This window comes from Sparus aurata, chromosome 5, assembly GCF_900880675.1.
Source record: "Sparus aurata chromosome 5, fSpaAur1.1, whole genome shotgun sequence".
Taxonomy (NCBI): domain Eukaryota; kingdom Metazoa; phylum Chordata; class Actinopteri; order Spariformes; family Sparidae; genus Sparus; species Sparus aurata.
Genome location: NC_044191.1, coordinates 10,151,447 through 10,174,670, shown reverse-complemented (window position 1 = coordinate 10,174,670; position 23,224 = coordinate 10,151,447). Strand labels below are relative to the sequence as shown.

Sequence of the window (23,224 nt, the reverse complement as noted above, 5' to 3'; positions counted from 1 at the left end):
TCCGTGCAGTACACCCACACTGACGTCTCTGGAAGCCCACAGATCCCAAATTGATTTGAAATAGATGTTATTCACACCAAAATCCTCCCTGTAGCTACCCTGCAAAAAAAGTTAGTGTGGGTGAAGTGGGTGTATTCCAGAAACTTGTATTATGCAGGAACAGTTGTATGGTTCCACCTTTTATTTATCTATTTATAAATTTGTGTACGTCCCCATCTACTTCAGTTGTTTAAGGAGAGTGAAACATTGTTTTGCTTTGAAGTTCCAGAATGTTCACCTTACTGTCCATCAGCATGGAGCTGAGTCGATATTCATCCTTTAAAAAAAACAGCTGTGACCCACTGTACATGTGGAACATATTTTACTGCAGGGCAGATTATGATTGTAATTATTGCCACACCTAAGTTATTCCAGTGAGCGTGTCACTGCAGGTGACTGTACACTTACACAATGCTGCTGCCACACTTCTGACAGGTGTGGGTTTTCTTGACTCCTCCTACTGACGTAGCTGGTTTGGGCGCGCTGGGCGAGAGCTTCCCTGGGAACCGCAGGGCTGCCTCTGGAGTCAAACACAAACACACACACACGCGAACACATTAACACAGCTGCTCACTGGGACGTTCTGACAGTCTCTCTGTTCATCACATCAACACTCTGTTTGTCTTCACCGCTCTCTGTCAGCGGAGCTTGTTTGTGTTTCCCCACTCGTCTTCACCAGCTCAGCAACCGAGGGACACGCTTCATGAAATTGGTTTCCACACATTGGTCATCATCACTTCATGAAAGAATGTCATTGCTATCTGGATGTAATCGCCCAGCCGTTTATCAAGGCAGAGGGGGGAAAGGAGGACACATGTATTTCATGATCTGCTGTTCACAACATAAACGGCACACAGGAGAGCTCTTCTCTACATCCTGCACAGGTGACGGCCACATGGAAGTCCAAGTTAGGAGCCAGTAACTTGCACTCGCGTGTTCTGCACTAGAGCGGCGACTAATGATCATTTTCTTTAGCAATTATTTTCACTATTGATTGACTGTTTGTTGTTTGATTGTTCAGTCTTTTTCTGCAGAAAATTGTGAAGAACGCTTATCACATTCTCCCAGAGTCTGAACTGACAGCTGTTTCTATGTCCAACCAACAGTCTATCTTTGAAAAACTTTTCATAAATGACAAAGAAAAGCAGCAAATCCGTCCGTCAAAAGGAGTGGAAACCAGCAAATGTCTGACATTTTTGCTTGAAGAATGAGTGAATTGACTAATCATTGCGGCTCCGTTCTGCACTATGCACTTAACGGGTACGATATTAAAATGGTGCGAGCAACTGTAGAAGACGATATGAATGATGATGCATTTGACATAAAAGCCAAATACTGAAAACAGGCCCTGCTTACAAGTTATTGAGACCGAGATAAACTAGGGCTGGGAGATATATCAATATCATATCATCATCGTGACATTAGACTATATTTCGTCCTAGATTTTGGACATCTTGTGCAATCTTATATTGTGATATGTAAAAAGAGTTGTACAGTCTGGATCTAAAAAAAAAAAAATGGAGGCAATCAAAGCTCTTTTGTCCCATTTATTTTCTGTACTTGCTCGTCTTGTTCAGGGTTGCATGCTTCAAAGTACTGACACACTGAAAACAACAGCGTTTTACCGAATCACCCATTTAACTAAAAAATGAGACATTATCTTAATTCATAGTGGAATTTGTGTTTAAACATTTGTGCAACAACAAACATTACTCAACACTGCGCGCTAAATAGGCGGCGATCTGTCTCCTTTCAATAGTCCATATTTACTTTGAATGCAAAGTGTTTCTAACCTTTCTCGTCAGCCTCCAGGACCTCCTGCAGCATTTTAAAGGTGTTGGACTGACGAGGTGCCGTGCGGGACTCCTTGTTCTCCTGGATCATCTTGTACACCTCAGATTCTTTGTCGTACTTCTGCATGGCGAAGTCAGAGCTCGAACTGCTGTGAGAGGAAAGGAAAGAAAAAAAAGGAAAAAATTACGTTATCACACTAAAATTATACGTCGAGTTGATGTGTTCGGCAGATAATGTACATTTATGAAAGAGTCCCGAGTCTGGTTTAACTAAATCCAGAGGAAATGAGGGAGGGGGCAGCAGCTGGCTTTAAGACTTTGACCTTCTAGCATGAAGTTTAGATTGCACACCACAGGCAAGAGGCCAAAGAGTGTCCAATCACACACGCTCAACAGGACCCCATCGTATTCCCTTACCAGAAGCAGAGTTTCAAACCCCAAGGCAAAAACAAAGTGGACACAAGGCTGATAATGGGAGCATATAACAAGGGACATCTTTTATACTGTAAAACAACAGTGGTTAAATATTATCTGCGTGTGAATAAATGAGAAGGTCCTATGCCTGACAAAAAGGCATGGGGGAAAATAACAGACAGGAGTTCTGAACCTCCTACTAAACAGTCCACTAAACCGCCGAGAAACAACCGGAAAAAACTACTTCTAACTTTGCATCTCGTGGGTGTTTCCAGACAGTCAGTTCGCAGGAGGGGGCAGCAGGGAAGAGGAAGCTTTCACCTTTTGGTAGTACACGCTGTCGAGTCATTAAGAAATTAGAAGAAAGAACAGTGGCTCACTTTACAAGCAAATTCTTTACCCCTGCTGTGGTGGAAAAGTGGTTACTTTTTTTACTGCTTCTATAATGTGTGGTTGAAATACCAATCCCTCCCTGCCCCTGCTGAAGAAACACACGAAGTATCAGCGAGCGTAAAGGAAACACAGAGACACAAACCCTGCTCCTCGTGTTCGTCTGTTTGCCTGAGCGGAGGAGCTGAGCGTTTGCCGTCAGCAGGAACTGGTTGGCCAGGTACACTCTAGTTGGGCCAGGTGTGGTTTGATGCCTTCCACCTGTCAGCTGCTGTTAGTCAACTTCACCTGACTGACTGTCTCACCTGTTGTCACAAGCAGCGGATCTGACAAAATATTTACTGGTCAACTGACACCTGTGCTGCGAGGAATCTGCTGGGAGACGGTGACCGAAACTTCAACCGCCTATGCCGTTTCCTACTGTGATGTAACACACATGTGACCCTTTAAACCATCACCACACTATGAGGCCTTATTGGGGCATTTAGATGTTGTAAGGTTGTGATTAACTTTTAACCTAAAAACAATACTAGAATAGAAAATGACACTCCATACCTCTGATGATACCAGGGCCCAAAAACACACAAAACAGCGTCATTTTTTTCTTTGCCATTTTTGCAAAACCTGATAAGAAAACCAACTTGGTCCTGCATTCTGTGTTGTCAAATTGGCAGCTGTCTGCCATTCAATACCCTCAACAAGACCATCTCTACCTGACCATTTTCACAGGAAATGCATTAATATGCAGAGGCAAGTATCACTCCACCTTTGATTTCATGCGAACTGTAAATTAAGAAGGTGAGAAAGGATTCCTGGATCTGCCCCTTTATCAAAACTGCACCAAAAGGGTGTTGGGGTCTATTCTGGCCCGAGACCCATCATCCAACTAAGTTACGTGGAAATCAGTAGTTAAAGTAGTTTTTGTGTATTCCTGCTGACAAACCAACCAACCAACCAACCAACCAACAGACATGAGTGAAACCGTAACCTCCTTGGTGGAGGAACAATCTGTGCAGCACTTACAATCTGACTGTAGTTCTGCTTTTTTTTTTTTCCATAGCTTCAGCACTTACTATTTTATGTGGTTATCATATAATTTCTAACACGTGGTATCGAAATCCAGGTAGCATACATACATGCAGACCTCAGTCCGACGAATATAAGTTCAATGCAGTGACATAGTATGGGGAGCATTTGCTAATTTGGAAGACATTGATAAGACACTGTCATCGTCTTCCAATGAGCAACAATCCCTGTACTACGTCTTTCCAACATGACTTGTACCGGCATCTGCAAGACGTACGTGTGCCATGGGGGAAAAGTGTGGAAGTATTGATACTTTTCACAACCTTATATTGTTGGACAAGGACAACATTTTGTCCAAAAGCAGTTGGACGGTGAAAGATTTGCAAAAAGCAAGTTGTGTTTATTCTATCCTCCTTCAAGCGACTTTTTTACTTTCCAATTCCAGCATGAAAGAGGATGATGGGCTTTTAAGCTTTAGTTTGGAGCAAACGGTGAAGGAATAGTAGTTATTTTTTTACACACAATCCCCAACTTTCTGATATGGAATTCGACTATTGACAATCTCAGAAAAGGCTGTGTAACATATTGAGTGTCAAACCTTTTGCAGTCTATGGGATTAATGAGCCACAGACATCAGCAAATACTGTGCATCTTCCCTAGTGAAACAGCAGTTTTCACTTCTCGCTCATTTTGGACTTTTTTTCTTCAGTCTGGGAAACACATGCTCAGTTGGATTGAGGTCAGGTGATGGACTTGGCCAGTCAAGAACATTGAGCAGTTGGGCCTGACAGAAAACACTCCCTGGTTGCTTTGTTCAGGATCACGGTTCTCATGCGCCGTTCTAAATTTTGGGGACGGTGAGAGAAAAGGGCTTCCTTTGTGTCTTAAAGACCAAAAATGCAAAACATCAAAAGACAAAATGTTAAAAACCGTGTTGCTTTCCAAATGATCATGGACGCTTCCTCGTTGTGTTGCATTTAAAACTACATCTCATATGTTCATTAAGGTTTTATAAGCTTTAAACAAGGCCGTGTGTCTTTTGACATTTATGGTTCCTTCCTGGACTTCAGCTTCAGGCTTCCTGCTAAATGAACATGGCTGAAACAAGAGATGGCAAACTGACAAGACAACAAATATGCGACCAAACGTTCAGACCCTTTCCTCTGCATCACTGAACATGGTTCAAATTGAAAACAGACCTCTACAGAACACCCTCCAAGTTCTCCACATGCTCAGCTCCACCCTCAGTCCATTTCCCCTTTTCGCTTCGCTCACTGTCCCTTCTGAAATTGCAATCTCAAAACAAATGGAAAGTCTAGGTCAAATGGGGGTAAAACAAATAGCAGAAGAGAGGGAGAGGGGAACGGCATGCATCTGAATAAGCAGTCGAGTGTGAGGATCCACAGTGGAAGCAGACTTTACAAAAGAATCAGACATCTTCAGGGTAGATCTTCTCACATCGACACAATGTCTGCATCTAACATGAGTGTGTTGTGTCCCAGACTTGGAACAGAGGAACACTGATAATAATCTAGTCATAGCACATGCATTGAGCCAAAACATATCCAAGATCACAAGGCTGAATTCCATCCCCATTACTCAAACCGGCTCACTTACAGAATTTAACACTGGCAAAAAGAAATCCAAATGACAAAAGTCAAAATGACAAGACTCACCTCAGAAGGAAAGAATGATGGAACAAAGAAAAAGAAGCTGAGCTATTCTTTCCAGTAACTGTCCCTGTGCTGCTAACACTGCTGAGGCTCAGAACATGCGTGAAAGAAAAAAAAAAAAAATATCAGCACACGCTTGCAGATGCCGAACACACACCTCTATCTAACCAGACGGGACAGAAAAACAAGAGTCTGACTGAAAGGTGTGCCTCTGGCCTCAGACTCATTGGCCATGCGACATGAAGGGGAGGGTAAATGGGTGTCACAGAGTCTGTGATTGGTCGGGGAGGAGCAGGGAGAGGCTTGGTGTGCAGGCTGGGGGCTCCAGACTGGGGGCCAATCAGGGGGAGAAGTACAATCAGACTTTTTGGGGGAATATGGGGTGTTTGTATATGAGTGGAGCTGCTGACACGTCATATCACTGGCCGTGGTTACACAGGGGGGAACTGGGGCCAAAGTCAACCGTCCTGCACTGTGAAAACACTCGCACCAGGCTCTCCAGCCGAGAGAGTGGACACAAAGGATTATGTGAGAGACTCCAAAGAAGATTTTCATTTCTGCAGAGACAGAAAACATTGGACGGTCTTCGTGAATACGGAAAATGCTCAAAGGGCAGCACCTGCACGCCACAAACTGAGTCGAATTACAGCTGCATCACCTCATCAGAGGGGCGAAACGGGAAAAGCAAACTGCAGTGCAGGTGGTGGAAACAATATAGTGTTTCCCAAAGGCTGAACATTCATCTGTACTTGTCGTGCAGCTGCAAACTGCTCTAAGAACAGAGTCAGCTGCAGCACAGCAGTGAATTCACAAACTGACTGACTCTAAATGAAAGCACTGGTTTGACAGACTTCTCAGATTTGAGAGGCACTTCACTAGCCTTTCACAGACTTTTGAAAGGAGGAAACTAGATGTAGACCGATTTGGCACCGAGAGGACATATTACAAACCACCGGGATATAAGGGGAACTCAGTTTTGATAGTACACCTCAAAAAGTACAATAAAAACTTTTTTGCTGGTTACTTTGAGGTCAAGGGCCAAGATTTATTTATTCATTTAGATATTTATTGACTTGGGTGTTCAGTTCAACAGCAATCAGTTTCAAATAAAATCAAAGATAGCTCATTTCTCATTTTATTATTGTGAGTAAGGGGTGATTAGTACGCTACTGGCTTTTACTTAACAAAACTTTTGTTTTTATATCAGCCTTTAAAATTTCAAAATCAGCAGACCTCTAGAGGAAACAATAATTACAGATATAAAAAGGAATTTTCCAAGCAGAAACTGGCTGCCCATAAAATTCCAAAATAAGTAATATTGCAATATCGTAATAATTAATGATATATGCTCATTTAATCCTCAACAATATCCAAAAGCCCTGAGGTAAAAAAAAGTTTTGATTACAGTGTCAGAGATGTTGATTTAAAAATGCTGTCGTGGTAAGTATATACCTTTTGTCAAGAGTACACCTCCATTAAATATCCATAAATATATATATAGAAATAATTGAGAACAATAAAAGAAATTCTCTAACATTGTACTGCCGTTAAATCAGCGCAATTTATCCGTCACAGCCCCAAAAAGCAGGACCTGCAGTTTTTTACTATAAGGTACTTATTACTGTCAGTGTCGGCTTATACTGAAAGATTCTATTTCACAACAAGGTAATCTAGGTGCTGTATCGTAGGCAACTGGACCCATTTCAATTTCTTGAAGACATTTCACCTCTCACTCAAGAGGCTTCTTCAGTTCTTACTGACTGGAGGAGTTGGCTGCCTTTAAACTCTGTGTGGGAGTGTCCTTACAGAGTTGTTAGGGCCGCTTGTGGGTCGTTGGTCAAACTGGCCTTCATACGGGTTTCTAAGGCTAGCTGAGCCCAGGTGTGAATGCTTTTTAAGCTGTCTGGGGAGAGAACTGATAAGTAATGTCTTAGGCTCCTCTGTTGTTTTACCATGACCTGGATGACTGGGAACCTTCATTAACACAACCAGGTAATGCTGACTTCTAAGGTCTGAATCTCTGGGTGTCACCCCTACTGGCCTATAGATGGCGCTGAATGACTGCCTGGCCATTACACCACCCTGCCGCTGATGGAATGTGTGGAAGCTTCAGGCTGTACTTTACACTTCTAACTCTGAAGAGGAACTGGTTTTAATGGCCATTTAGATTGGAATATAAAATGTCATTTTTATGTCAAAACTTTCCCAAACTTACCATTTTTCACTCATGAAGTCATAAAACGCATGTGAAATGTGTGTTCAGTTCTGTGTGAAGTGTGTCTTGTGCACTGTAAAAGCTTTGGATTGCTCACATGCAAAAGTAGAAATAAGTCTTTTTTCACACTTCTACAATAGAAGCAGTAAAAGCAATGATTCAGAATTGATTGATTAGATTTTCTAGGATTGTATCGTATTTGTACTTCATGTTTCACCGCAATAAATTGGGCAAATAAAAGATTAGATGTGTGTATGCACAGATAATAAATTACAACATGTTTTTTAGCGAACCATTGTCAAATAAGATGATTTACAGGTGCGATCAGAGCGGTGTTTACCTGCGGCGAGGGGACATGGGTACATCCCGATCAATGGGGCTATGAGGCGAGTAGCGTCCCGGTGGTGTCGGGGTTCTGCTGGACACAGAGTTACTTCTGTAGTCTGAAGGGGAGAACTCCTGTAGAGGAAGAGGAGGGCGACAGAAAAAGAAAAAGTGAGTAATCTTGAAAGTCTCACTTCCTGCAGCAGCTCAACAAAACAACTTTGCAGCTTTAGAGTTAATGCATCTATTGAGACAGGGCGCAAGTGCTTAGATCATGATGTAATGGTTCCTGAAAAAGAGTCACAGAAAGAGCTATGCTCAGTCATCGCAGAGGCAGGAAAATAATCTTGGATAAGCAGCAGTATTGGCACTGAACAAATGTAGCGTCCTTGTTTCAGGAAGCTCTAAATCTGAGGAGACTTTACTGTATGACAGCCTGGAATAAAACACAGTCTGACACACCTTCATGTAAGATAGATCCAGTCAAGATCAAAACTGGAGAGATTTATAAAAGCTTGAATGAGATCCACATGAGAAAGCACCACATACAGAACGCTGGGGATCGCTCTTTCTACGTCATCACATTTGACTGAAGCCTGGAGTTTCAGTTTTGAGAACAGAATAAACAATAAACGTGGTTAACCTTTGATTGAATTTGCTGCCCTGTGCTCTCACATTAAATTTCTACCGCGTGAGTCACGCCCAACATTCCTCTCCTGCGGCCCGATCAGTCTCAACAATCGCAGCAACCCACATCAACATTTCTTATCTTGATTACTATTTATATATGCGCTGCACTTCAGCCCCACAGCTGATAGATGACGGACTGTCTGGCAACAGATGTTTGGCACCGACTCAACTGTTGGTCTGATAGGAAATACAGAGGCAGAATGTACTTCAATAGGTTCCAGATGCGGGGCCAATCTCACAGTTATTCATGGTAGGTAGAAACAGTATCCCTCGTCATGAAAGGAGAGAAAAGGTTCCACTCTGAGAACCTCAAACTGAACACTTACTGTATAAGTTACACCGTTATTATGGAAGGAAAATAAGAGCATAGTCTTAGGAGAATATTCGTCTTTCGACAGAAGAGGGCGCTACACACCTTCTGTACACCAGAAGCTCATAAACTAAAGGGCTCAGCTGATGTGATAATGCCACACTTTATTGCAGAATCCAGAGGCAGCAGCACACACTTCCAACATTATGGGCAAAGGTTGATTTATTCAAGTTTAATTAGGTCATGAGAGAGCAGGAGTGAGCCACTAATGAAAGTGACCTCAGGCACATGTTCACACTAAACACTCGGCACACCTGGACCAAGTCTGCACAGCACATAACTCAAAGCAGACATTTTTACTGTCAGGAATCCAAACAAAGTAATTGTTTTTAACCACAACCCTGTCTGGTTCCTCACCACCTGGGATACTGACCACTTACTGGGGCTGCACATTGTGACAAAATAATACATATTGAGATTGTTTTGACAGATTTTGCAATTATGATATGATTAGTGGGAATGGTCATATTTGCATCTCAATTTTACTGTGATGGTCCGAAATTTGCCAGATGTTTTTGCCTACAAATGTTGCCCTGCAAGAAAAAACATTTGTTTGATCCAGAACCTGTGCAGCACTACAGACCTTCATTATGATGCGGTTTTGTCACAAATCCAAAAACTACAGCATCTGCGTTTCGGAAACTGCACTTGGCTATGTTGTGATTTCGACGATATTTTCATTCATTTTAGTAATGATGGACAATAAATATTGGCCTGATAAACTATCGGCCAGATGTTGGAGAATTTGTATGTGTTATATATGGATATGCATTAAAGTCGACAAATGGAGTTGATAAAATTTAGCGGCAAGCTTCTCTAAAGTTGGTCTGCAATCCTTCAATAAACACAGAGAAGCAGAGGAAGAAGAAGAAAAAGATGATTTATTGGTATAGGCCATGAGAGCAGCTGATTATCGGTTAACGCACTGGAAAAAATAATTATTGTTCAGTCCTAAACTTTACAGCCCTAACACTTACTGAACATAAGGAGCCTACTTAAACCCTGATGCATAAAAGCAAACTAACAAAATGACATTGTTTTAAAAATGTTGTCTCCAAACAGTTTCACAACTTGCACTTTACCAGGGAAACAAAGCTATTACTTTATTTTGGGTCTGTGCACAGTCCAGGAGCAGTTCTGAATCAAATAGCCCTCAGACAACTCAAAAGTCTCAAGAGTAGAGCTTTCACAATAAAGCTCACAAGTTTTTCTCCCTCAACTGTCTCCAGCTGGCATCAGTGTCACGCAGCCTCCATCCAAACGGAGAAATGTCTCCACCCGGCCCTTTGAACCGGTACATGCCTGTGACTCAAGCTGGAGCTGATGCTGGAGCTCCAAGCTGACACAGTGGCACCGATGGAGTCAAAGATTTGTGTGTCCAGTGCCAGCAGCACCCGCTTCCAATTCAGCAGCTCTTTGAACAATGTCTCTGTTCTCAATTGAGTCCAATTTTCCTCTTCTTTTTCCTCAGCGAGTGGGCAGATTAGCGGTGCGTGCCAGGAAGCCTTTACCAGAAACGATCATAGGGACATCTCCCTGCGATTCCTCCCAGGATAAACCCAGCATAATGACTGCAGGCTCATAACTGCACATATTCCATATCATCAGACCACAAGGATAGAGACATCCATGTTCTCTCCTGCTGTGAACCAATCTCAAGGGCATATACCTGATAGACATACATGCTTTAGGGATTCTTTCAGGAAAACCTAGTGAAGCCACACAGTATGTGCATATGAATCCATACTAATGCAAACCAAGCCTATGTTATATAAGTGTCTGGCTACTGAGCGTGGATCTTCATGCTCTCCAGCAGCAGAAGAATTACGGGTAAAATCACAACTCTGATCTATGAGACTCAAGAGGAATGCAATGAAGTAAAGAAAAACAAAAGGGAAGAGGGAGAGAGAGAAAAAACAAGCGCTCCACTGTGACAGCGAGTATGCAGCTGTGATTGAGTTTGACCTTAGCAAGTTCAAAAAAACTTTGTCTGCACCACCAGAGCAGTTCTCCCACAACAATCATCTGTTCTACAGTCTCCGATGCCAGGCTTTTATAGCAGTAACCATGGCACGGCTGGCAGTGGCCGTAAACTGGGCTCCCCCAAAATCCTCACTGCTGCATTGTGAGCCATCGCACCATTACACACGGCTGATCTCAGGCCTACAATGCGTTTGGTAAACCTCGCCATGGAAGTGCCAACAATGCCCCAATGTCTCATGCACCAACAAACTTTAGGGAGGGGCACAGGCGAGCTGAGGGAAGCCTGTTATTTCGTCTTGGACGCGAGCTCGGTTCAGAGAGACCACTGACAAAAATCAGCCAACTCTTCCTGGTTCCTGTGACTGGAGAAAGGAGGAAGCTCTGATTAAAGCTGCATTAAACTTTAATCAGGAGCTCACAGTCAACATACTCAGAATCATTAGGCCAAGTCAAGTCCGCTGCACTGGTCTTGACCTGCATATACAATAACATATCTGACCTGTGTGAGATTATGAGTACATTCAAAACACTGAAACGCAACCCCTCAGTTTTTTTAAGTGAGGGTTGTGATTACTCATTTTTGTCCTACACAAACACAACTTCTGCCAAAGTTTGAACATTTTTGAGTATTTCACATTGTGTTGTTTTTACAGTCTGAAGAGGGCTCAGTTGGAAAAAGGTAATAGCACCCACTTCTGTGTAAAAATTAAGGGCATCATGTTGTGTTGAAAAGTGGTGGGAATATATGGGAGACCTTTTTTTCTTGAACATACAGGATTTGGGGCAATGTAATCATGTTTGTATGAAGTCAGTAGATGTTATGACAAACCGCACACTGGCGCATCAAAATGTATTTAATCTCATTTGTCAGTTAACATTATCTTGGTGTGGGCTATTTTTTTAGCACATTTTAAACTTATAATGGTTTTAAGATGTCAGTGGACAAAATTGTAAGAGGCATGTCTCCAGCACCACCAGTGTAAATGACACCTATGCCAACAATCAAAGCTGAGCAACTTCGAAATCGAACCCACACAGTCTTGCGGCCTGTACCATGAATCAGGACGTGAGGGTAAGCGAGGTGTCTTCTGGTTAACACTTCCTTAGGGAGTACATCGCAACATTGAGTTATGCTTTTGCCTAAAGTCATGAAAAAGGACCCAAAAAAAGGAAAGTATCATGAATGGATATGATTTTCTGAGCAAACTTAGTGATGTATTTAATATCAAATTTTAAGTTTCACAAGTTTTGATGTTGAAATCTGGAACTTTCTGCGGGATGAGTCCCTCTGCAGTGGCAAGACATCTGCAGCAAAGATGGCAGACTAGTTGTCTGCTGTTTATTTGAATCATCCATCCACCCATCCATTTTCTCTACCCGCTTTTATCCCTGGCAGAGGGGAGGGGGCTGGAGACTTTCTCAGCACGAAGTGTGTGAGCTGACCTGACAAACCATAGCCAGCCTAATTACTCAAAGTAACAAAATCTATCAATTGTGCTACATTCTGTGTTTAAATCTGTCTACAAATATGGATTTAAAACCATTAGGGATACCAGCTTTTATTACCGTTACCATTTCATTAAGATGTCCTTTGTTGCTCTAAAGAGCGTCTTCGGATGACTGAACTTAAATGTCATGCTTTGATTGAAGTTATTGAGCGTGACTGGCTTATGTTCAAGAAAAGGCATGTTACAGGAGGGGGGAAAAAAAACTGTCAAAATGCAAGAGAGTCAATTTAAAATGAAAACAAGCCCCTGGTCTATGATTGGCCACTTCAAGACACAAACAAACAGGAAATGGTGAGCTGAAGTGAGGGCAGCTGTTTCAGATCAAGACCCATGGGAGACGTTGGGGACAGTGCCAGTGGAGGAGCCTTCAGTCTGGCTCCAAGCAAGCCGCTCTGCATCATCATCATTACCACCCTGCAGCTTCAATTACAGGGCATGGACCAGCAGCACACAGCAGCGATGCCGAGGGGAGTTCTTATTTTGGGAATCTTGGTGCTGCTGTAAGAAAGTGCTATAACTGCTCATTCACTGTCTCCACCACAGACATGACTGCTGTAGCACAATGAGGCGGGGGACACACGAGCAGACATCCTGGGCTGGGTAATAATCAGTGCTGTGTACACTGTTTCCTATCCAGCAGTGTGCATTGGTGGAGGTCCTGAGCAAAGACCTGAGGCTGATGGTAACCTACTCGTTATCCACTGTCACTGATGGACCCTGCCTTGTAATTATGTCTGAGCAGTGGTGCGTTGCTGTGTGCACATTCTGTAGCAAAACACAATGTGCACTGGAACACGGGACATCGTTTTATATCAAAATTCATCTCATTAACATTCTTGACCTTTATTACTGCCTCATATCCCGCTGCAGCTGCTTTATGGAAGGTCTGATCAGAATTAAGTGACTGGCCCAGGGCGCTGATGGGTGAAAACTGACTACAGCTACATGAATTTTCAAGTCCAACAGTTAACATTGTTACTTGTTACTAGAATTCGAAGGTGGCCCTAAAACCACAGGGGGCAGCGTAACTGCTGACTTCTGCTCACTATACTCTTTGCTGTAGCTACCTTTGGCTCTAGCGACTACCTGCAATGAGAAACTAACTCAGTTAGCTGTGGAGGCAAGCGGCCCCATCGGCTGTACACACTGCAACCTCTGATGATGTTGGGTGTCACTGCAGGCAACAGGGCTCAGTTAGCAGGGCGGGACACCACCATGCGGCTGAACACAGCCCTCGAGACCAACGGATGCCAGTTTGAAGACAAGGGATGGAGGTGATTTACAGTGGCCCTGATCAGGAATATGACACCAAGGGCCGGAAAACACAACAGGCATAGACAGGAGAGGTGTGAAGCGGCAGATAAAAGAGAGAGACGTAATATTTTCACAACTTCCATTTAAAAAAAAAAAAAAAAAAAAAAGGTGATGGGGGTAAAAATTAAACTAAGACTATGTTGGTGGGTTTTACTTTGTTCATGTCAGTTTTGAATGAAATGTTTTTTTTATGATAAGTTAACAAGGAAATTAAACTCGTCTTACTTAGGTAAAAGTAAGAAACTTCAATTCAGGAGATACACAGCAGAATTTTTCTTTTTAGTAAGGAAAAAGGGTGTACTTTTATTATTTTCATTTATTTGATCAAGTAGCGACCTTTATGTCTCCTGCCTATACTGCAGTGGCTATAGGACCATTTCTGAAAATATACTTGCTTTTAACAACGCACACAGGTTAGTACAAGGGCTAGCTCGTGTATCCTGAGTCAGTCTTAAGTGTCAATTGTGCACATCCTCTGAAATGAGCACTACGTGTTCATAAGATGTAGCTTCAGTGGACATCTATTCTACATAATACATAAATGTCTTTGATTCTTTGCTTCTTCACACTGTTGAAACTTAAATTCTTCATATCTTCCATATCTTTCAAATTGCTCCTTTAATGTATACAAACAAAAGGATCAAGACATTCTAAACCTCAGGGCAGGCTTCATTCAACCTTTTATCAAAAAAGGAATGTAAAACACTTCATAAACAGTACCCACTCATTACAAGAAGTGAGCTTTTAAAGTCAAGCTCAATCTTCTCAATCCTCCATTTAGTCTTTCTACACAAAAATCCTTGTGCAGCATTCAATATCTTCGTGATGCCGGTGCTAATACTGTACCTCCCCCTCTCTCCAGTCGTTCACTGCGGCCACACACCATCAAACTGCCTCAGATATAAACCATATGGATAAGATTAGAGGCCGACTGAACAGCAGAGGGATGAAGACAACAGGACGACAGTTGGTAGACAGTAATTCCTCTGTATGCTGTCACCACTGTCGGATAAAACAGAGCTGAATTGACTTTTTTCTTTGTTTTCTGCCTGTGAGAATAATATATATCACAATATCAGCTCAGAAAAAGACACATTAATGATACACTGGACTGTTTCCAAGTAGATGCAAGAGGAAATATTTAGCAAAGCAATTTCTGTGCTGTAATGCTCATGATGAATGTGGATGAACCCGATTGTGTGTGAACTGTAATGGCACAGTAAAGACTTTGAGACCCCTGAGACTAGCCAAAGCCGTCTCATGTGATCATAGTGTAGGTGGTCTGAGGGAGGCACTCACTCACCCACACTGCCACCAAAAAGTCAGAGACACAATGAGGAATGAGTACCGAGTCTGAGCGTTTATTTATCCGAGAAGGGTGCTACAAGCAACACATTTTTCATCCCTATTAAATTCCCCACAAGGCTCCGACTGCAGCAGCATATCAAGCCCATTAGACATCTGGAGTTCATTATGGTTGGACTCAACTCGCTGGACTTCATGATACTTTTAATTTACAGTCGCCCTGGATGCCTCCTTTCATATGCATCAAATAAAGCACAGTAACATTCGAAAGAAGCTGACTTTCAACTCAAAAATGTCACTTAGTCGGGAGGTCTCGATGTGGTGCCACTTTTCACAGCTCATCAGTTGCAATCCGTCCATAACAAGGTGACAGTCAGAGCTCTAATGGTTAATGATGACAGCGGTAATTAGAAACAGTCTCTCTCTCCGGTTTCACACAGAGATACAGTAACTCTACTGTATAACATAATACTATGACTTATAATGCAATACAACATGATGGAGTGTGGCCCAATGCTCATATTTCTACAGGACTTTCCGTGACTGGCTAAAACATAAATCCAATGTGTCAGCAAGACATGCCTTTATGGGGTCTCGGTGTAGCAAAATTATTCTTCGGCGTTAACTGCAGATGCCATTTTACTAGCTTAACAATTATGATTTATGACCAACAAATGCAGCCATAGTAACCATTACCCTCAAACGTAGGTGTTGTCCTGTGTAAAACTAGGGGAATATACGCTGACATGTCTGTTTTTGCTGGCACCAACACACTGAGGGGCAGTTATACACGTCGTTCCCTTGACAACAACTTTTGGAATGTTGACACACCGCTCAACCACCTTCGTAAACAGCAGCAACTAGTGAAAAGACCCATCTCTCCCGGCCAACATTTCCCCATAAAACTTGCAGGGCCGAGTGTCCCCATGAGTGCGCCCGGGGGCTTTGGAAAGCACGGGGAATCAAAAGTGCCCCAGTTTGCTTTTCCACTCTGGGGGAAAGAAAAACACGCGTGCTGATCAATCAGCGGGGATGAGGAGAGGCACGCCGCCCGTGCTGGGGCCACAATGGACCCCGAGCTTAACGGCGACGAGTCCACGTGAAAAGACCTCACACTGTCCAGTCACAGAGCTCACTGTGCAGAGAAGAAAACATCCCTCCACCGTGGCCACAGCCAGCCAACCCGCTCCCCTGACACTAGCTTGGCTTAGCAAAGCACCGACCTGCCAATCCAAACAACAGCCCCGCTCATGTCAGCCCTGAAATAGCACATCATTCCAAGCCATCATCGTCAAGGAAAAGTTATGCATGTCTACATTTAGTGCTAGAGGAGAAGCAGCTACAGGTGAGGCGCATTTACCTCAGCGACTCTCTGAAAGAAGAAAAGTCTTGGTAATAACCACAATCTTCAACCAGCAGTGCGTGCAAAATAAAGTTTTACATTCTGGTTCCATTTAAAAAACATAAACTGAGTTCTATTCCTGCATGCCAAGTCACCAGTTCTGGCTCAAAGCGCTGACCGCTGCTTTGCACTCTAGTCCACCACAATCTCCAGAATAGTGCAGGACGAAGCCAGCCGCTGGCGTGCAGGCTGGGCTGCTCTGAGGAGAACGGTGGAGATGTATGGAATAGAGGATGTATGGATAGACTTACCCTGCCCTCTCTGGATAAAGAGCTTACTGACACATGTCATGCAGCCAAGGCCACTCCACCCAATATAGCATAAAGAGGAAAGGTTTGGTCTGCACTGAGTGTCACCCTGCAGGAGCTGGCCATCCTACACTAGGAGGGATGTATTTATAAAGCAACCACCCTATCCCAGCACAGGATCCTGCAGCCCACTAAGGCAACCCTCAGGAACCTCAAAGTGCAGCAACTGCAAACCCAGACATGGAGCCTGGTCCTAATGGCCCAGTGATGGGTCAGAGCAGCTCGGTTTTGGCCCTGTGCATCGCAATAGAGATCCTGTTGTGGTCATTTCTTGATGATATAAACAGACGCTCTGAATCATGACGGTGGCCGGCTAGTTCAGATATAATCTCATGCCTGACTTCAAGGAATCCAGGATGCCTTTGCTCCTTTTGTCATGGTGGTGAGCTGTTATTAAATGGTATTGAAGTCAGTGAACACAGCCAGTCACATCATGGAAAAACAAAACATAACAAAAACTGCAGCATACAAAGTTACACCCAATAAAGAAATAGTTTTACGTATGGACTCCTGCAGGAGTTTTTAATGTCTACAGCAACGCATTTTAAATGTCTGCAGTTTTCTTTAAGTTGTTCTTTCCTCTAATGAAGGTCAGAGGTCAGGGTAAGCTGGTGGGTTGATACTGTAAGGAATGCTTCCTGCAACAGGACCACTGATTAAAAAGGTCACTTGCCGTATTCAACACACGACCCTTTAGAGCTTGATTGAGATGTACTGGATCGACTTCCTGAACAACATTCATTCAAGTGGCCAAATGTTTGTTCTATGGGAAATGTAAAAAGGTCAATGTAGACATTCTTGACCCACGGGAAAATTGTTTTACAGTCAAGTTTAGATGCACTAACCGCAACAAAAACAGAGAGAAATCCCATAAGCACTAAGCATGCAAAGCAATGAAAGAAATGTGCAGAAAAGGCCAACACTGGCCGATGAAGATGTCTTTTGTAAGTCAAAGCCAGGAAGTGCATTGTCTAATACTTCTAATCTTCGCATGTTATAATTCATGTGCAGGCAATTTGGACTCATGATGAGGCACAAAGGACATAGCTGTGTTGGAGCAGCCTCTAGGCTGAGCACAGTGGTGTGATGGCTTAAGTACAGTTTGGGAATGTCAGCAGGCTCCCTGGTGTCCACTGCGCTCCACTCCGACCCCCGTCTCTTCCAGCTCCCATCACACAACGACAGGCCTTGTGGCGCGAGGGGGAAAAAGCAGCACCAGCCTTCCACAGCCTCTGCCATAACAGCCACTATTGTACACAGGCTTTTTCTCAGGACATCCAACACCCTGGAAAATGGGGGATCCTGTTGCGCATCCCACTCTCCACACTCAGGGAGCAAAAACAGGGGTGGAAAAGCCTTTTAGGAGCTTTTCAGAGAGGCTGATCACCTGATACAGCAGCACTCTGCACTTCTCAGACAGGACAGAGGCCCTTGTCATGGAGGCTCCACATATCAGCGCTCACTGGGCTGCTGTGTTCCTGCCAGCCCGAGCTGCATAATGCACAGAGTGCCCATGGCAGGCCTCTTCCCAGCCATTTCCCCACCGAGCGCTCTGAAAGAACTCCACTCACTAATCACAGCGCTGCGGCAGGAGGCTCGTCACCACTTTAAAACCAGGGTAGACATCCCTCGAGGATGGGGTCAGCCAAAACCCCAAACTCTCATCCAATAGGCTGGATAATGGTAAACACTCAGGCTGTCAGGCACAGAAGGCAGAGCAAACAGTCCAAAACAGGTTTAAAAAGTAAAAAAAAAAGGGTGGATAGGGCAGTGATTACACAGCTCAAATTGCAGTCTTCTGAAAACACAGTTTGATATTAATTCAAACATACTGAACGAACAGTTAAAAAAGCCAAAAAAGGCAAAGTTGATATTGGAGCAGCAGGAGATAGAAGGAATGTAACAACTCCCAGAGGATACAAATGATACAGATTCCAACACTGGAAAAATGAGAGAACAGGGTGAATTTAAAAATGGTACAGAGAATGGGAGAACATAAATACCACAAACATGTGAGGCCATCCCGGACGGACAGCTGTGACATGAGCGCGTTCATTCCTCTCACTGATGGAGCTCTCGGCCACAACACAGCTCCTAATGTGTTTTTTGGTGGGCCAACCAGGAAGTGTGCTCCGCCATGGTTTGCTGGCCGCAGCCTCACTATAACTCCACAGTGGGTTGTTGAATGTGGTTTGGGATTGATGCTGAAAACATCAGCATCTGCACTTAACAACGGCTTACAATGCCTGCAGTGAGGAATAATACAACAACATGTCATATCAGTAAGATTAACTGAGCATGTGTGAACAGATGCGATATCGGAACCAATGGACTATCCTCTGATGACTATTTAGCCGGTGAAGACAAAAACCTATACTGTAGGGCTTTCGCTGTAGCCGGTGTTTAATGGATATCAGACCAAGACTTCCTCTTCCCTGTGCCAGTCATTGTTTATTGTCTGATCAGCAACTTGAGAAGTGAGAATGAAGATGAGTCTTAATCTATCTACATATTTTTTTTTTTTAAAAAGCGAATGACTCGTCAGACGATTGCCGATGGGTTCTGAGATTGCATCTTGGACAAGACGTTCCTCTCATCTTGCTCTCCACACGGACTGCTTACCTGCGTTCAAAGAAACCCGGTTTGAACATGACTGGTCGACACTCGGACCAAAAAACAACCCAGAACTCTTACAATATGAACATCTTGTCCTGTTTCTGACTTGTAAGGCTTTTCAACTGCACTTTTCCATGTTGGAAGTCAGAGTACAATAGAATGCAGCATTTCTCTTTAGCCTGGGTCAATCTCCAAAAGCACATAATCCTTGATATCCCATGATGCAACTCATCTCTTCCTCTCTCCATTCTGCGTGGTAAATGCTCATGTTGATCAAACTGAGGCCCGAGTCATCTCCTTCGTGATGTGCAAAGTGATGTTCATGTATACACAACAACACTCACCATTGGAATCTGAAATGGGTAATTTACAATTACTTTCCAGCCGGGGGGGGGGGATCGCAAAGCACAGACAAGCTAATTCACTTCCAAGTGTGAGGGACTCGACACTAGACAACTTTATCATCTTCGGCTCGGCCTGCTGTCTGCCCGAGGCGTCTGTCCTCAAAATGAACATCACATATCACCCTCATGTCAGTTGAATCTGCCTCAACAGTGAGCCAGTCAGAGAGCTGATTCACGTCTGCACACACAGACACGCTGCACACACTCCCTGCCCTAAAACAACTTGGATGGAGACAACATGCCATGTGGCTTTGCAGTCACATCAAATTAGTTATTAAGGGAGGCTTTTGTCTTGGATTCCCTAAAGACTATATTTTGCTGGGATCAGCTTTCATAGCAGTCATGACTAACATAAGCATTTTATTTCAAGAAAGGCTGGTCATGATCTGCAGCAAAAGTAATGACAGCATCCTCAGAAGAGCCACTTGGAGCCCAGTTACATCATGGCTAGACTGGTTCATCTGTCTCTCGCTGGGGAACAGATGAAAACTGCTCTGACGTTAAGCCACCACCTTCAGAGAGTGACACCGCTGTGAGTGACAGTACATCTGAATCCCATTTAACATGTAAACAACACAAAGAATCCCAAACTCCAGGAGAAATGTTTTAAAAAAAAAGGACCTTCCCACCCAGCGGCTTCTTAGAAGGAGCCCTTGAATGTTTTGAAGTTCAAACCTCTGGATATTTATCTGACATTATGTCCAGAACGATAAAAATGGCTGGAATTCCTCGTGGCGATACAAAAGGTCTTGTATGTTTTTTCCTGTTCCGTCAGCTCACATGTTCTGGGACCCAGGCTTGAGACGAAACATGTAGGCATAGCTGGAATAGCTCATGATGAACTTTCCCACAACAATTTCTCTCTTTAACTCACTGAAGTCTCTCCAGACGCCAGAGTCCCCCTTTTTTGTTTTGTTGCAGGACTGGTAAATAAGGACAGCATACTTAAGCTGCGGTCTCTTGATAACCCCTGTCTGTATTTTATTTGCCTCCCATATTTTACCTCTTACTGAGACTAATGAGCCTCCACTCAGACAACCAAAGGTTAAGGCCATTGTTTTTGACAGAAAGTAATCATTTTTTTTCCTCTATGGCAGGCTCTGAATCAAACAGCTCCAGACTGTTGCTCAGCTTAATGTCAGATATTTTCAAAGACTGACCTTTGAAGTTTATACACTCCCTGCTGTAAAAATGTCAACCCTCCTCTCTGTATCCTGCCTTTACTGTGGACTCCACATACTGGAGTCCACAAACATTTTGTAGGGCATCTTCCATGGCATCGGAGGGAAACAATTCAAGAGGAAAGGCAGAGATTTCAAGTGTTATTCTTGCAGTCTGGGACAGTGCAGCCAAATAAATATACACACACGGGGACACAAACCTCCAGCTGTACCGACAAAGTGAACTGCAGCTACAGAAGAATCACAGATTGACTTTGTGAGGACTAAAACATTTTTCTAAACAGCTGCATGCATTTGTCCGGTATATCAAACTCCTAGATCCTAAACCTGCATGCGTGCCATGAATCCTCATGACAATTTCCCTGAGGCCAAAGAGACATTTTTAGATTTCATCTTTTGTCCAAAACCCAAACACACATTTTCTTGTGACAATGACAAAGAGAAGCAGCAAATCCTTTCATATCAGAAGTTTGAAGTAAGTTTTAAATTAAAGACATTTTTGCTTGAAAAATGACTTGCAGAGTGCAGCTTTTGCACACCTTAGACCATACTTAGACTTCATCAGGTTATCTCCTGGTTATAATCTGATGAAGGTCTAAGTACTGAAACGTTGTTATCAATAAACCTAATCGCAAGTGAAGTGGACCGTGTGCAGGAGTCTTTTTCCTGCTTGAAAAATGACTAAAAAATATTAATCCATTATCAAAATATTTTTTTTTCTTTCGATCAGCTCGACTAATCGTAGCTCTAGTGCAAACAGGACAGGAACACAACAAACTGCTCTCATGTCTCCTCTCCGAGGAAACCATAATTTCATGCTCACTAGGAACCAATTTTCCATATCTAATTAAAGACACTTTACAGTTGGAACTCAGCTGCTTTTCTTTAGCAGGGTAAACAGTCAATGTTAGGCAACTTTCTACTGCACATCTCAGAAAGTTCAGGAAGGAAAATAGGATTTGGCCGGTTTAAAGGTTTAAAAGAAACAACCAACCTGTGACAATGGTCTGGACAGTCTGTGACTCTTCTCCTCTGGAGACCATGAGCGCAGCTGGACACTGTAACATCGAGACAACAGAGAGTCATTGATACATACAGTATGTATGATTTGGGGCAGGGCATATGATTATAGAAACCATGAGACAGACAAAAATGTCAACCCGCTGACATTTTTCAAACTATCAAGTTGTCGAGTACTTTAATATCTCTGGATGCATTATTACGCGTTTCTGGCCATATCGGACCACTTTGCTATCAATCAACTGCACGGAGGAACTGCAATACTATACTTTTTCATGACTTTTTGCATTACTGTGATCAAGTATTTTGATTTGTCAGGTATTTGCTGGATGATTTTAAAAAAAAAAAACCTCATGTACGGCTCAATTCAGTTCAGTTATTTTGGTTTTCTATCCATTATTTGATTCTTCAAATGCAGCACATTCAAATTACACATGCATACACCACATTCATACTTGCTTAAACATATTTCAGTTCTGCAGGTTTCCCACAGGGATCTGCCCAAGTTCAAATCGGATGAACCAATAAACTTGTTTATTCTGGCGAGCCACTGTTGTTTAACTATAATTCCTGAAAAGAGACATCATCTACCACACAATTGTACTGACAATATTATCCACTGAAACACTGATTTACAGTGAATATGATAGACAGCAGCTTCATCAGTCCAAATGAGCGTGAAAACTAGAGTATAAACTTTGACCCATTAAAAGTTGTCCAGGAGAGCCAACAAACAGCTGTGAGAGATCGTGGTGAACGTTCCACATTCTGCCTTTTGTTGAAGTGAATGCAAACGGTGGAATGTGATATCCTGTGCATATCCTTTGTTACTACAGTACAATCCCATGGCTCCACTTTCTGTCTGTTATTCCCATACCTATTGACTCTGGGCCTGTTGTGGAGTCAAGAGAGCACTTGTTGCAACCTTTTGTCCAGATGTAAGCCTATTTAAGCAGTGAATGGACGGGTTTCTGAAAAAGACTCGACTGTCCGTCTGAAATGGCGAGCTTTAAGACTTTATCTTCGACCCTGTTCAAGCTGAAAGAATTTATTTCTAATCTCGTCTTTCAGGCCGATTGTCCGAACTATAATTTACAAGTAACCAAATCTCATGTGTGTGACTTCAAACAGTTCAACTCTTTGCATTCGTTACAACAATGCTAAGCACATTAACAACGCAAGAGTGGTCGAGCTAGCTGAGGTTTTCAGTATTCAGCGGTCAAAACATGGATGCTTCATTTAAAAACAG

At 43.1% G+C, this 23,224-nt stretch overlaps 1 protein-coding gene across 4 annotated transcripts in view; it reads right to left on the bottom strand.

Annotated features, from left to right (window-relative positions):
- The window catches only part of pdlim2 (PDZ and LIM domain 2 (mystique)), a 45,372-nt gene that overhangs the window by 2,519 nt on the left and 19,629 nt on the right, over positions 1–23,224 (bottom strand). For 3 of the 4 annotated variants that reach the window (XM_030418081.1, XM_030418082.1, XM_030418083.1), the window contains exons 6-9: positions 21,950–22,013; positions 7,891–8,009; positions 1,833–1,981; positions 448–559 (exon numbers count right to left, since the gene is read on the bottom strand). In XM_030418081.1, the coding sequence (XP_030273941.1) occupies positions 448–559; positions 1,833–1,981; positions 7,891–8,009; positions 21,950–22,013 (444 nt within the window). The remainder of the gene's footprint in view (positions 1–447; positions 560–1,832; positions 1,982–7,890; positions 8,010–21,949; positions 22,014–23,224) is intronic. The other variant, XM_030418084.1, reaches the window with a different exon arrangement.